Source organism: Trachurus japonicus, chromosome 5 (assembly GCF_045865225.1).
Source record: "Trachurus japonicus isolate A0001 chromosome 5, Traja_1.0".
Classification (NCBI taxonomy): domain Eukaryota; kingdom Metazoa; phylum Chordata; class Actinopteri; order Carangiformes; family Carangidae; genus Trachurus; species Trachurus japonicus.
This window is the reverse complement of record NC_140911.1, coordinates 7,743,137-7,759,766: the sequence shown is the minus strand read 5'-3', so window position 1 is coordinate 7,759,766 and position 16,630 is coordinate 7,743,137. Positions and strand designations below refer to the sequence as shown.

Below are 16,630 nucleotides of genomic sequence, written 5' to 3'. Positions count from 1 at the left end.
AGGAAACTAAATTGTCAGTCAATGTAACTGTCATGCAACATATTTAAAATGCAATGGGCTTCTGTTACAAATTACATGTTGTCAACATTTTGACTCAGAAATGTTGTATTTAACTGCAGAAACTGACAAAGTTGCAAAGAAAAGAGAGATTTATATGTCGTGCTGGACTTTGTGCAAAACACACTCTGGACTTTTTAGAGACATGATGGACTATAAACTATTCTGGCTCTTTGGTCAGACTTGGAAATAAAGTAACTAAAGTTATGCCTCACTAAAAAAGTTAGTACCATGGGCAAAGACAAAGTACTACACTTTTGTACTGTAATAAAAGTTTAAATTTACTGCACAGATTCTATTATTTGATGCATCTATAAAATAAACTGGTGGGGGACGAAAAATGTGTTTGGCTGCAGTGGAAGCGCCAGCGGAGCCTGGGAAGTCCATGCAGGCTCCGATCTGGTTTACGACTCTCTTGTCCATAGCAAAGAAAAAAAACAAAAAAAAAACACCAGTTGCAAGTCACCATGAAACTTTTAGTTCTGCTTATACTGTTGAGTCTTAATCTCAAAATCTCTCTCTCTCTCAAAGAACCTCCCTGTTCAGCCGGCTACATCCGTCTCCTCCACTCTGACATATGCACACACATGCACGTATATACACTAACACTAACAGCAGTAATTCCCACCATGACTCTACACCCACATACCACAGCTACAGTACATTGAGCATGGTCATCCTTCCTTCCTGCTCTAAGACACATTGCCCATTATCGAGCTGTGGCTGCTTCAGCTGCTCTGCTCCCCCCACCCTATACTCCCCCACCCCACAATTGTGCATGATGGACAATCCATCGAACAAATGGAGGGAAGTCGAGGAGCGCATGTGTATGTGTATGTGAATTTGTGGGGGTGGGAATGATGGATCAGACGTGAAAGTGTGCATGGGACTGCTGACACGGCAGATGGGAATGTTTTCATTTGGTTACAAGGAATTCACCAGAGATCTGAATGGGAAGCAGGGATACGGGGCCGGATCATATAGAAGAAGAAGAGGAGAATGAGAGGAAGCGCAGGGAATCCATCAGCAGCTTGTAAGAGAGCAATCAGTGCTCACGTCGCTTCTGGTGTCTCTGGTGGTGGAGATTGACTTGTCAATCACACTGACTGCAGGGGTGTATTTGGGATTCAAGCGAGTCGAGGCCGGTGTGTGCTGCCAAACACACAGCCAGCTTGTGTCAACAACCTGCGAACAATCAATGTGAAATCTATCGCTGCGGCGGAGCTCGGATTACACCGGGAACAACTGAGAAGATGAAACAGATTAAAAATTAAAGCATAACCAAGTGGATGAATGGTGGTGGTGGTGGTGGTGGTTTACAAAAGACACCGGAAGTCTAAGTGGTAGAGAGGGGTCCAAATATTCTTTCTGACGCAATCTGGTTTTTAGATTCCTCCACACAGCATCGCACACGGCCCCGGGGCGACAGGAATGTGGGTGGAGGGAAAGAAAGAGAGAGAGAGAAGAGAGAGGCGACTGAAAGAAAGAGCCGAAGAAGGCACAAGAATAAACAGGAAGAAAGAAAGGACGTATTAAAGCTGAAGATAATAACACGACAGAGACGAAAACCAGAATGCACCGAGCTGCAAGAGAGAGGGAGAGAGAGACAGAGGAGAAATAAAACAAAAGGCAGAGAAAGTCGGGTCAAATCTGAACCAGCTGCTCAACTGGATCCCAGATGTGAGAGAGCGAGAGTCAGCATGCGTGCGCACACGCACGCACACGCGCACACGCACGCGCGCACACGCGCACGCACGCACGCACGCACGCACGCACGCACACACGCACACACACACACACACACACACACACACAGACAGCATCTCTCCTCCTCCTCCTAGTCCACATGAGATGGCTGTGAGCCAGAATAAACCCTGTGACTATTTCACTTGTCACCTCAGGGAAACTGTGTCCGAGCAGCACTCGCCATTCAACGAGACAGCTGTCCATTTCTTCTGCTCAGCTCCAGCTCTGTCTCTCTCTCTCTTTCTCTTGCTTCCTTTTGTGGTAAATATTACTGGGAAAATGTGTGTTTTTAGTCACGCTGAGCTGAGCTGAGCTGAGCTGAGGTGCCTGGATGGACGTCAGGTTCACAGTGGAACCTGTGACGCATTAAGTCGCACTACAGTAACGATGGAGACCATTAATCTCGCTCTTCACTTTCTGGCTTCCTTCCTTCCTCTGCCCTTTGTTCTACTCTAGGGATGTCACGATTACTATTTATTGTACTTACTATGTATTAAACACCACAATTAATTAATCGTAAAGATTCCTAAATACCGTTACTTTTCAAAAAAGATAATGTTGGAACCATATCGGCAGATGTGCGACAAAATAAAGGTAAATGCACAGATACATTTAACTAATATAACACTGAATTGGTAGGAATTTAGATGTTAGCGTGTCATTTGTAATTAAAAAAACAAAACAAAACAAAAAAGATTAAAATAAATCTAAACATTTGGTATAGATGACAATTTATGACCTGAATATTCCAAACACTTAATTAATTGGTCCCTATATTAATAGATATTGGAAATGTTTGTGTAAACAATGAGTAATGTAATTATATTTGGACTGTATTTGATTATTTTACACATAGTGTTGTGAAATTAATCAATGCATAATAATCATGACTATCGTAGTACCGTGATTATTTCTCTGACAATAATCGCACCAAGAAAATGTATGATCGTGACATCCCTATTCTACACCTCCTCCGAGTCCATCCATCCATCCATCCAGTTGTTTGTGCACCTTCTCTCCTACCGACATCCGCCCCTTAATTATCAATTATCTCCCTCGTCCTGTCAGTCATTTATCATCATCTCTCCTGTCAAACCACTCTCTCCTCCTCCTCCTCCTCCTCTTCCTCCTCCTACATCCCTCTGAACACACTGCTCCACCACTCCATCCAGCAGAGACACTGAAACCCAATCTGCCTCGCCGGTGCAGCCTCCATGACATTGATTCATATCCTCCATCCCACATCTGCAATACCAGGAGGAGGAAATGGAGAGAGCGGGGAAGGGAGGGGGAGAAGATGGAGAGAGGTAAAACTGTGAGAACAGAACAAGACAGAATACCTGTAGGATCGATGTCAAAGGAAAGAGAGAGGGAAGACAAGAGAGAGAATCAGTGAGAGCAGAGGGATGACAGATGTTGACAAAAGACCTCTCACTCCTCTCCTCTCTCCTCTCTTTCTGTCTTTTTTTTTTGCCTCTTAGTTGAACCAGTCGGGTTGTTTTCTTTGAAGGCGAGGTGACACCACATAATTCCCCACATTGTGTGTGGATGACAAATATCCACTTACGGCTTAAATGTCTCTTTTTGCGGGACCACAGCCGTTAGTCATATACCGACGTCAGCGAGCAGGGATTTCTTTGACCATCCCTCCATCGTGAACGACATGCACATAAACAACTGAGGAATCCGTGGTGTCTGTGTGAGTATATGTGTGTGTGTGTGTGTGATGGATACATGAGCTTGTGGAACAGGCTTTTCTAAAAAGACATTTCGTAGAAGTTTTGATGTGAGTCACTTGAACTGGATGTAAACACTGGAGGACTGCAGCTGAACAGTTTAGTTTTTAAATGGTTTACTCCAAGAGAGACCAAGAAATGCTTCAGGATGAGAAACGATTTACTGATCTTTCAACTCTTGCTGTATAAAGAATTGCAAAATTGTGTATGAAAAAATCCAAAACAAACAAAAAGCCACCGTGAAGTTGAGAGGTCTGCTTTTTTTTTTTTTTTTGGGACGTATAAAACAGTTTGGATTTGGAGAGACCATGTTCTCCTGCTGGACCTTTTTGATTTGCAGTGTGAGAAACTGTCGGCTGATCGACCCTTTAACCCTGCACAATACAAACCGTATAAATTGTTACGTCACAGTGTTGTAGCATATGCTGCATACAGCATTTCTGATGTTTACTGTGTATGTGCAAAAACATGCCTCTGCATGTTTTAACAGTTTTATAATGTGTGCTACATACACTACATATATATATATATATATATATATATATATATATATATATATATATATATATATATATATATATATATATATATATACTACATTATCCTGAGAGGGTTTATCCATGCATGCCTGAATGTGTGGCAGTCTGCAGTGAACTCTGGCCACCATCACTGATGCATTCCTCGTCCTACATGTCAGCTGGTCCTGCTGGTTTCCCCCTGTGAGATTTAACGACTTCCTGGGGAGTGAACTCTCAACAGCATGCTTTGGGGTTCACAGTTCAAACATGGCTTCCATTACTGAGTGCTTAACCTCTATACGCCTAACCCAAAAATGAGTCAGTCTGCTTGTTTGTCTGCCAGCCAGTGGTAGTAACACGGTAAAAGAAAAAAATAAATAAATGTAACTGCCACACCACACCACGCCAAACCAGCAAATGGGGTTTTTGAAATCGGTAAAAAAAACAAAAAAACACTGAAATCTGCAGCTCTGTGAAGACAAAAGAAAGAAGTGTTTGAACTGGGCACGACAGCCAAACACGATAGACAAACATTTCTTACTGAGAAAATCCTGTGTAGTGCCAAGTAGAAGAAGAAAAAGAAGAAGAGGAAGAAGAAAGCAGCCCCGGAACGAGATGCAGGCAATTTACCTAATAGTTTTGATTTGAGCTCCAACAGGCCTTGGCAGGATTTTAACAAACTCCCGACCAAATCCTGCAGGGACCCGGCGGGAATGACTGATTGCGAAGAAAGAGAAGAGAAGGTCTGAACAATCAGCTGTGAGACAGCAGGAGACATGTGAGAGGGGCTCCATTTGCGCCGTGTTTTTCAGTCTTTCTCTTCATGACGGGAATCAAGTTTGATCTGAGCGTCCTCACGTGCCACAAACCACAGCTGATCTCAAACTGAGTGTTTTTTACAATGTTTCATATAAGATCGTTCCACCGTTCTCACACTGAGCTACTTTGACATAATTAAAGATACTGGCTTTTTATTGTCACAACGTCTTTATTGTAGAAGTCATAACTTTAATTAGGAGTTTTTAATTAAATTCTCGATTACCCTTCAGTCTACCCTACTAGACATCAATCAGTGCACAGTAATTGGAAAAATGAATTCAGAACCCGTTGTGACGGGGACTTGAATGTCTACTTAACCCCTCACCTGAAAAATTGATCGTCCAATCAAAGCTTATAGCAACCGTAACTAGGCACGGCAGGTCTCTGAGGATTCAGATCTCTCTGCATATTGAAGCAGCGTGTGAACTAACTGTGCTTTTAAACATGAGTGTGAAAAAACACAAGGAATCGATTAGACAGTGTGTCTTTCTGTTGTTACGTAAGTGGTGGATGTTAACAAGTCTGAGCAACGAGCAGTAACTCAGCGTTCAAGGCCAAGGAGAATATCTTTTAACTAAATACATCCAATAAACGTGGCCCAGTTCTTACTCTGGAATAAAAACACATGAAAATGGACAAAAAAACACAAGCAAAACCATCAGTTTCACAACAATATGTGCTGCAAACACACATACAAAAACAGTTACAAAGCATTTGTGCAGCACATTTGTGTATTTGCTCGTGCTGTGAGTGTTTGCAGTGTGTTTGTGTTTTTGGTTGTGTTTGGATTTGCAGCACATGTGTTGTCAGATTGATGAAGATGTTTTCTGAATTTGCTTGTGTTTTGTCTGGTTGCATGGATGTTGTTAAGCTGCGGTGTGTGTGTATGTGAGATCTTCTCCAGGTCTGTTAGATAATCTCAAAAACTACAGTTCCAATTGTGATAAAATAATAATAACAATGCTGACCTTGTTTTAAAGTTAAATTTCCAGCACCATGTTGCATACATCAGTATATCACCACCATCAGGACGGGTCTATAAATAGCTCAGGCTATAGTTTGAAGGTCAGATGGTATTATCGATAAAACCATAAAGCCGTGTCGAGTGGCACCTGAAGTGACAAAAATGAGAAATCCAGTTTTCGCAACAGATCGAAGGCTCGTAAATCCTTGAAACTGAAAAAATCTGACTTAAAACTGTGTCAAAAAACAATTTCCGCCTTCCTGCTTCAGTTCTCCCGCTGCCGAACGGAACAGGAAATTGTATGGAGGGTCTCAGGGTATAATAGTGTGCGAGCTTTAATAGGGTGTGTAGGCTATCCAGTTGATTTAATCAGAGAGTGTGTGGTTACTGATAATCCTATTTCATAAATGGGTCCCACACACTAAGTCCCCCCGGCAGCACGTGCAGCAGAGCGGCAGAAAATCTGCTGCGCCGTGTGGATCCTGTGGAAGTGTCCACGTGCTGCGCCGGATTTCTCTCGTTCGTCGTGAACATCACGTCAAACGGCTGTGTGAGCCTGACGCAGGAATATGATTAGCCTACATGCTAGCCAGCCGGCACACGTGCACATGTGTATGCATGGTTGGCATGAAGCCGAACCAGAGAAGGACAATCAGATGAAACACAGTAAAAACCTAAACCTACATTAATACACTCATAGCCATCTGCCCTTGGTACAGATTTGGTGAAAACATGTGGACGTTCCCTTTAAACATGAAGTAAAACCAATATTTTGTTTTTTTTATTTCTTATTCTCATAGGAAAACAGAATTTGCATCATAATTTTTGATGCATCATCCTCAAGCTGATCAGGAAATAGTATATAGAATATATATAGAAAATAGCACCCTACCCTCTGATATTAACATAACATGACAGCGTGGCTCAAGACTTCAAGATGAGCTTCTCCGTTCATTCGTTTCTCGACTATTTCTGTTCTGATTTATTGGGCGAATCAGCTTCAACACCTGCGCTCCTGACAAAAATAGCCTTGATTTATTAAAAGCACAGTTGTTGAAAACGGGCTCTGATAAGACAAGACAGACTTTCCTGTTAAACCCTCCTGATGTGCAGTGCCGCAGCCCTAATTCAGTCAATCACCACTGACAGGCAGCAAAATGACGTATTATAGGTCTCGGAAATTTCCTCTTCACGTGTGTGTCATTATTGCTATTATGTTATTATCTGAATTGGGTTTCTGTGTGAATGATACGATTGGATTAAGCATCCAGATCCTGTTTTACTGGTAAATATCCCATCTCATGCGAGAGAGAGAGAGGCCTGCAGGAATCACAGATTTGCGAGCGGGCAAACGGCCCTGATCCTGTTTCCTGTTTCCAGTCGGATCAGCTCTAAAGCAGTCGCACTCGCACATCAATTGAATGACTACAGGAAAAAAAAAACAGGGGTGTGGCCATCGTCTTTGTTCACCTGGTCAACCGTCGAGGAGTTTTCTTTTCTTTGCTCAGCACAGAAAAACAGCAACAGAGACACTGATGCTGCTGATGGGACAAACATCCCAGTGGCAATTTTTTCATGCTTCCAACATGAAAGACGTGTTTCCTGCAGTTCGCCAGTTCTTACACACACACACACACGCAGCAGGAACTAAAATATTTATGTGAGCTGATGGGGGATGTCAGATATTTTTATGAGCCCCGAAGCTCTGCATTGTCTTTCTGTGACACTTGTGGGTTATGAGGGTTTAAAAGGTCAATTGGTGGTTAAACGGTTGGTTCCTTGCATGGGCCACAGGAAGAAGACTTGTTACTGATCTGTCCACTATATGCACAGTCCAGCCTTTCACTGCTTTTTACAATATAATAGAAGAACATGAAGCGCTGACGTGAAAGTAAAACTACTGCATCAAACCGAAACTGTGAAATTAAAGCAGATATCAGTGGAATGTTTTTGTTAATATAAGTCCTAAATAGTCCTATTTTCCGTCAGCAATCACTTACATGAAGTATTTCAGCCTAAACACGAGTCTCTCCGTCACTCTGCTCTGCTGTAACCCGAGGAGAAAATTTTCCTTGTGGGATACAAGTGTTATCCAATGAGGGGAGAGAACGGCATGAAGGGCTGTGTGTGCAGCCAAGGGATGCGCGTGAATGTGGTGACGTAGCACGAGGACCAATTGATGCCTGACAAGGGCGGGGGCTGCTAACTCATGGTGCGTTCAAGGAAACTCGTACTTTGTGTTTTTCCTTCCTGTGAAGTCATACCAGTTCGATCTGGTACGAGTTCACGGGTCGGAAGTTACGAGTGGCCGTTATAGGGAACTTTCACAGACAACAGGACGGTAAAAACACGAGCTACGGGTTACCTGGAACGCTACCAAGTCGTAGTTGTGACTTGAAGCTGTAACTTACGGTTTCAAAAGCCTGCCTTGAACACAGCATTAGCCGAACGGCCGTGCCACTGATATCTGCTTTAATCTTTATACAACTGTTTCTAGCCGATAAATATGAAGCAATCTGTGTCGAAAAGTTTTGGTATTACACCTCCGATACATATAAAAGGAAGTAATCAATGGCCACAAGGATTTTAATCCAATAAGCAGCTGAATACCTGAGATTCATAGTGCTGAAAAATCAATTTACCGTTTACTGTGTGCTACATTTTCCAGATTAAAAAAAAACTAAACAATATTTGCATGTAAACCTCTGCTGATGCAAAAGATAAACCGTCATAAGCAGCACATTCTCCCTATGTTCAGGATATGTGGAGCATAATAAATTATTTGACCTTCCTACACCTTGAAAAAGGAAAAAAAAAAAAAAAGCCCTAATCCCTCAAGATTAGGGCCAAATGCCAGAGATTTGCTGTTTCGTATTGTGTTTGCCATAAAACACTGACGGTGATGCTCGGAGGATGGAGGTCGGAGCGGTTCAGAGAAACGACACAAATCTGAAGCAGAGCAATTTTGTTAAAGACATCTTTAGCGTTAAGACAAAGCAGCGCTGATAAAAGCTTTAAAAATGGATGCAGAAGCTCCATATATGGAGGGTAAGAGGATAGAGGCCGGGCCGGCAGGGGTTAGTTTTCCTTCTGTCAGAGGAGCACATCTCCTGTGTAACATGGATGCATTAGGACGAGTGGTTGGGAATGAGTGTCTTGACATGAGCAACTTAATGTGAGTGGTCTGGAATCTCTCTAAACGCTCTGCCAAGGACTTGATGTTATAGAGAAGATCTATTTCTGGTGAAGTTCAGAGGGTCGGCGAGGCTCCGGGAGACGGTTTTCATCCAAAACAAACTAAAGACGACGAGACGACCAAGACAAGGGCGACGGGACGGACGGGTGTGTTTTTTGTGCTGGTGCATGGCACTTTTTTTCATACCTCGGTATCTTCATGAAGCCGGCGTGATGTGGACTCTTTCCAGACGTCGTCGTCACATTAGCAAAACAGGCAGGACTTGGATGTCTGTGCCCTCTGTCTGTCTGTCTGTCTGTGGCGACAGGCGATCTTCTTACACAGCACTTTAATGCAATTTTGTTGAAATCATCTGCACTCTCTCAAGGTCGCCGCGTGCTGCTCGCTTCACGCTGCGAGTGATACACACACACACACACACACACACACACCTGCCCGCTGGCACACACTGCAAACAGCTGCGTGTCCCTCTGTAATGAAGGAGAGGGATGGAGGAAGGGGAGGGGGGGGGCAGATAGGAGCAGCTCTCTCTCTGCGTATCTGCCATGCCCGTCAAAGCGACTGATGACTGATCACCCCTGGCAACAGCAGATCTACTTCCCGACTCGAAAAAAGGAAAAGGGCAGCGTGGTTGTCGGATATTTACATATTTCTCAGGCGACTGACCAAAAGGAATTCATTATCACTGCCGAGCAAAGTGATGATGTGTGTAAAAAAAAAAGTGTGAAAAGGAGGGAGTGGAGGCGGGGGGGGGATTATAGGTGGTGATGATGATGCAAGCAAGTAGGGAATAAAAAAAAATTCCAGACAGTGAAAAAAGAAACCAGGGCGCCAGACGACAGATATCTAGACTAGAGCATCAAAAAGCACTTTAATCTGCCAATAAGTGGAGACATGCTTTTAAAATAATGCAGGAAACCAGGAACAAGAGAGGTGAAAGCCTCTTTCTTTTAAATCTTTTACCATATTTGGTTTACTCATCAGTTGCTATATATAAATTAGAGACTGTCTTAACCCTTTCTGGATGCTCTCTTAGTATTTTATGTCTAATAGGGCAGAAATGTATATTAATTCAACACAACCTACTGGAACAGTGAAGCCAATAACACCTTGTTTATAAAAGTGAACGGTTCAGCTTATGTAGAATAATAAGAACGGACACGGTTTGTTTACATTTCCCACAGAATATGAGCTGCTCCTATCAGACAGCACACTGACACACTGACAGGTTGTGACCTCTCATCAGGTTTTTTTTCCCCCTCTTCCTCTTCCTGCAGTTACCCATAGCAACCACAGAGGAGGTAGGGTACGCACCTGACGGGAGCAAAACAGAGACCAGACTCTGCAGAGATGAAAACATAAATGAATTTCCCCGACTGCTCAGATTTAAACATTTATTATTCCTGTATTAAATCAAACAGTTGTTTCCTTCACCTGGTTTTCCTGTGCAACATGTCGCTACCTGAAGCCGGCGGAGGTTATTTGAATACGAGGTGGGGTCAGCCTGCAGGTTTGGCAACTTTTAAGTGCAAGTATGAAGGTGGCGAGTGCAACACAATCCTATGGGAAATCTTTCACGACTGATTACACAGACTGATTCCTGTCTGTTTACAGTCTGTACAGTCACTGGGTTTTCTTTTCTTCTGACTCAACCGTGTTGTTTTCATTGAAAAGATTAAGATGGAGTGACGCACTACAACAACTCTTTACTCTGTAGTGTAACTCAACCCTGGACGCCCGTCTGTCTGTCTGTCTGTCTCTCATTTTCTAAATCCCCTTGACTCACCTACACGACCTGTGTGTGCACAGCCTGTATGTGTGTGTGTGTGTGATACTGTATGTAGACAGAGAAGCGATGGAGAGAGGCCGACAGGTGCAGCTGGTTCTGCAGATCTCTAAACTCTCTGCTTTACACTCATTGACCTGAGATTTCCAGAGGCAACAACATCTGCTCTTGTTTTGACAGATGTCACAATTCATCGACTGTAGGTTTGATTATTATCAGTAAAGCGAGAGGATGCTGTCACCTCAACAACAACACCACAAAGATCCATGTCATTACACCACATATCAATCTACTTGTACTTTACTATACCCGTGAGGAGAAATTAGTCACAACAGAACGAACATGGACGGACTCCAAACAGCAAGTTGAACAGATTCTTACAGACGTCAACAATTCATTTTATTCTTAAAAATAACGATGGCGACCCATCACTCTCTTCTTCCATTCTTAAATTTTCCATCCTCTTTTCTCACAGCCCTGAGCTCGCTTGTCTCTCTCTTACAGCAGCTGTTGCTAGGCAACCGCTCACACCCACATATAGATATTAATACTTATATCATCCCAACGCAGTCAATGAAAAACGCTAAATATAAATATAAGGGTAATGTAATACTTCGCCTTGGGATGATGAGCAGATCAGTAGCTGTAAGGTGATTTAATAAAGAAAATATGTTTTATAGTGCATGAGTTAAATAAATCACAGAAATGTGCTTGTGCTTAGTTATTACAGTAAAGGGATAGTTCGACATTTGGCAAATTGGCCCATTGCCATAATGTCTATAGTTTTAGGAGGAGGTTCGTTACCTTTATTTGTCGGTGCAAGCTATTTTTAGAACGGCGGAGCAGAGCCGTGAGCTGGTCAGAGCTACGCTACGGAGGCTCATGGGATTTCTTGGTTTCCCTCATCAAACTCATCAAATACACAATCCAACAACTCCAAAACGCTCTGGTGGACAAGTTGTAACCTGCACATTCACCACGCTATGAAATAATAATGGAACGTTACGATGCAGATTTGTTTTCGAGGTAAATTCACGCAAAACCGCTGATACACGTTCCCGTCGGGTTGTTTTCGAGGTAAATGCAGAGACTGCTTGCTGAAAAACTGGCCCTGAAGGCAACACGCATCAGCTGTTTTGCATGAATTTACCTCCAAAAAGACTGAAATGTTGAACTATCCCTTTAATGTGATCATCAAAGTGGCTTTAGTTTAAAATAATGATGCTGATGAAAACTTCTGTGCTGCCTTCAAAATAAAAGCACATGCATGAGAATCTCCATGCATGAGCTAAAAAAACTAAAGCAGTGTAGCCAAACACTGAGCCTCACTGGTGTCACATTACAACCATTTGGTTCCAACAACTATGGGCAGGTGCACAGGCGTCATCTCCGCCTTTGTTAGCAAATGAATGAAAGCAGCAGGTGAGTCGCTGAATAAAAAGGACAGAGCGACGAGAAAACAAAAGAGCTTCGTAAAAACACAAAAAGTGAGGAAGAGAATGAACAAAACACTGCGTTGTTGTTAAGAGATACTCAGACATACATTAAATATTCTTTCATGTTTACTCAATCATGCACACAACACACACGTTCAGCAGCAAGTTAAGACCTGTGTTGAGAGGGTGTGTGTGTGTGTTTCAGCAGCACCTTGTGTGGGAAGACAAGACGCCACTGACTGAATCCTTCTCTTCTTATTGCTTTAACTCCACAATGACACAGATTAGGAGAAGAAACCGGAACATGACTCACTCCGGTGTTAGAGGGGAAGTTCGGATTGTTTTTTTTTAATTACCTGGTGAAGTGACACAATGTTTGACGTGACGACCGACCGACATGGTCCCATTTGCAAATTCAATCTCCATCTACGTAAAAACTCACCAATTTTGAGTTAAAAAGCTTGAGAGGAGCCTCACATCATCTACAGATCCACAACCTCTTACAGTCGAGACGTTTACCCTTGATGGTACAACATCCTCCATCTGTTTTCACTGTCACTGCCATCAGCTGTGCCTTAAATAACTTTAAGTTTGCATGACTTTATCACTTGAACTTCCTTAGTCCTCAGGTACAAGTGCATTTTGTATCATTATATCTTGAGGTAAAACTGTGGTGTCCCGTTCTTCCTGTTCTTCAAAGGCGGTTTGGCTGATTCAGGCTCACATGTTGTTGTTATCAGGCTGAAACAATCCAGTTAATTCTCATCTGGTTCATTCGGTTTGAGGATTGATTTGTTAATCTTGATTAACTTATCTTAGACAACAGTGCACTGATTGAAATAAAACCGAAAGAATATAGAGTCAACCTGGTCTAAAATGAGACAATACCTGGTCACAAGATTGCAAACTTGACATTACAACATCATAAACCTGCTAGTTTTATATGGAAAAACAAGGTCCAACAAGCTCCATGTTTAGGTTCATATCACACAAATCAAGTGTCAGACAAGTCTCAGAGAAAAGAGACACTGGTGTGCATGCGCTTGGATGGAAACTAGAAACCGAGGAGTCTTGCAGCATTTTGCACGTATCACCACCACCATCATCATAATTATCACTTTCATCACCACCGCTGCATTACACAATCACATTTTCCCAACAGTTCTGTAAACCTGATCCAGGGAAACATCAGCTTCCTTTTGACAGTGGTGGAATTTTCCAAATAACAATCCTCATAAGATCATGGGAAAGTGAACCGGGCAGAAGAAGGGAAGTGTCTGAATGTGTGAGCTGCCTCTCCCCCCCCCTCTCTCTCTCTTCCTGTGACCTTCCCTCCTGAGAACATCCATCATTTCTGAGTGACTGTCTCGCTCAGACCCTTTCTTGTTCGCCACTGTCTGCCAGCTCGCTTGTATCACCACCACTGACTATTTGTTAAAGTCTGTGGACGTACGCAACGTTCAACAAGCTGGATAAGTTGTGTGCATGTGAGAGGGAGAGAGAGAGGAAGACAAACAGAAGAACACATCTTTGTCTGAGGGTTTACAAAGCATCAAATGGTTTAGGGCCAAAATACATCTCTGACCTCCTACTCAACTATGAGCCGTCCAGACCTCTCAGATCATCTGGTACTGGTCTTCTATCTATATACCTAGAGTCAGAGGTAAATAAGGTGAGGCAGCATTTAGCTTCTATGCACCCACTATCTGGAACAAACTCCCAGAAACCTGCAGGTCTGCCAGAACCCTCAGTGCCTTTAAATCAACATTGAAGACTTTCATGTTTGCGGACGCCTTTCATTAACTGCACTGTAACATTATTATATCTTTTTTACTATGTTTTAGTTGTTCTGTCTCCCTTTCTGTTTTACTTCTGTTTTAATTCTTTCTCTTGTCTGTTTTTAAATAATGTTTGCTTTTTTGTTCTCATTTTGCTAATATGTAAAGCACCTTGAGTTGTCTTGTTGCGGAAATGTGCTATACAAATAAACTTGCCTTTGCCTTTGCCTTTTGTCTAGAAACAGAATCTAAGCCACAAATGCTCTGCTCCCTCTGTGAGTTAACACACTGACCACATATCTGCTGCCTATCAAAAAAAAAAAAAACTGACACCATTAAACAGGGGATCCCTGGCCTGGATGCTGTTTGCTATAGTTTCCCATCCATCGGCCTTGCACAGGACTGCAGCCAGACATGGCACGTGGACCGAGTGTGGCTTCAACCCTCCAGCGGGCAGGCAAGGGACCAAACAGCTGGATCTGTGCCCGGGATACAAGCTCCATCCCTGCAGAGAGAGAGAGAGAGAGAGCATCCCCCTCTTCTCTCCCCTGCTGCTGCTGCTGCCTCCTACTACTGTACCTCCATCACCACCACCACCACCACCACTACTGCTGCTGCTGCTGCTGCAAGGACATCTCCTCTCCAGTCTGCTACCACAGAGGAGACACACCGGGTGACTGCAGGGCCTCCTCTGTGTGTGAGACTGCACCCAACCTGTATGACATGCTGCAACACTCACTCTTACACACTCAGGAGGAAATATCCCCTTACACACTCTCATGGTGATAAAAGCTCAATAAAAGGAGTGCACTCTATTAATTAATAGAAGCATGACACCAGGAGTGAAAAAAAAAATCAATTCAAATTTATACACTCAAGCAAAATGGATCCTCAGTGTGCGAGGCCATGAGTGTCCCTCCTCTCAGATGAGCAGAGCTAACGCAACGAGCCACAATAAGAAAAAGAAAGAAAGAAAAAAAATCACACAATTACACAAGAACCACCGACGCACACATGTCGCCCTATAAATTAGTCACTGCCAAACTGGTTGTTTTAGTAATCAACCAAATGATGACATTCAACACGACTCAAGATTTGAGCGAAAATAGGAGGAAAAAAGGGGGCAAAATCGGAGGGAAAATCCTCCTCCTGCTGCTGCTGCTTCTGCTGCACACATGGGTGAATTCAGACATGAACCACGCACGTCTTTTTTTTATCATGTACCCTGTTGATGCCACTACAAGAAATTCTGCACGAGAGAAACCGACCAGAATGGAGAAGAGGGGAAAAAAATCATGCGTAAAAGAAGGTGTGCCATTTTTGCGCACCGCTGAGAGGAGAAGCTCTTTACCTGAATCGGGGTGAATCTTTTATACATTCTTCAAAGTCCACCGTCATTTTTGCGTTTTCTCGTGTTATTTCCCACTTCAGTCCAATAATGTCATTGCCCGCGGCGGGATGTCGCTTGAACCTTTACGGATGGTGGTGGTGACTTGAAGGCAGCCTCTCTCTCTCCCCCTCCTTGGACGCGCAGCAGCAGCAGTCTGTCTGTCGCCCCTTACTCCGGTGGCACCGTGACACAAAATGCGAGCTTGAATGCGCGGCAGGCGGATTACTACTATACACTGCTGCTGCTGCTGCTGCTGCTGCCGCCGCTGCTGACGAGACAGGCGAGAGGCGTAGCTGCAGCGTGGAGAGATGGGAGGCGGAGACGGAGAGCGCCGACTTGCTCCAACCTGTCGTAACAGCCCCGGAGGAACAGAGGGAATCATGGGAAGAATTTCAACTTGATCATTAGGCTATTTCCAAGCAGAAATCTATAGGCCAGGTAAAACACAAACAAACTGAAATGGGCAAGCTTAACCTAAGAACTGAAATAGTAGGCTACATGAAGCAAATTAAGTAGGCTATATTGTCTACAAGACATCTGCCAAACCTCCCAAACACTTAGCTACACACAAATTTGAATTTCTGGATAATACAATATTAATAACTATATTCTACTACAACTGCTACTGCTGCTACTATTACTAATAATAATAACATTAGCCTACTGCTGCTACTGCTATTACCTACTAATAAAAATAATAGGCTAATGATAATGATAATATTTTTTTCAACTAGGTTGCTTCATCATCATCATCATCATCATCATCATCATCATCAATCTTACATTTTTTAACAAAAAATCACAAAGTGCTACAAGCAATGGTCTAAATAGAATTTAGAGCAAAGTTAAAAACAGTTGTTATCAATATAAAAACAACAAACACATATATCAAACACATAATACAAAGTGCTTTACATAAAATAAAACTGTAGATTAGTAGCCTACTTTCCCCCCATGAAATCAATTAATTGTTTAGGCTACTTTTATCTAGGAAGTTGAACTTTAGCCTATTTATTTATATTTCTGATAGTTTATTTTATTATAAAGCTGATATTTAGTTTAACAAAATAAAAAAAATACAGCCACTTGTTCATCTTTCACCGCTCTGTCGCTTTCGTTGACCGCCTTCCTCCCCTCCACTCTCGGCGGACACATCTCCACCACACTGTACGCTCTCTGGCTGCAGTGATTTCACACCAGATGC

At 42.9% G+C, this 16,630-nt stretch overlaps 1 protein-coding gene across 3 annotated transcripts in view; it reads right to left on the bottom strand.

The window, feature by feature from the left end:
• LOC146986996 (arf-GAP with coiled-coil, ANK repeat and PH domain-containing protein 3-like) overlaps nucleotides 1-15,665 on the bottom strand; it is a 68,804-nt gene extending 53,139 nt beyond the window's left edge. For all 3 annotated transcript variants that reach the window (XM_085775917.1, XM_085775918.1, XM_085775920.1), the window contains exon 1: nucleotides 15,388-15,665. In XM_085775917.1, the coding sequence (XP_085632043.1) occupies nucleotides 15,388-15,434 (47 nt within the window). In that variant the 5' untranslated portion in view covers nucleotides 15,435-15,665. The remainder of the gene's footprint in view (nucleotides 1-15,387) is intronic.
• Between the last annotated feature and the right edge of the window lie 965 nt (nucleotides 15,666-16,630).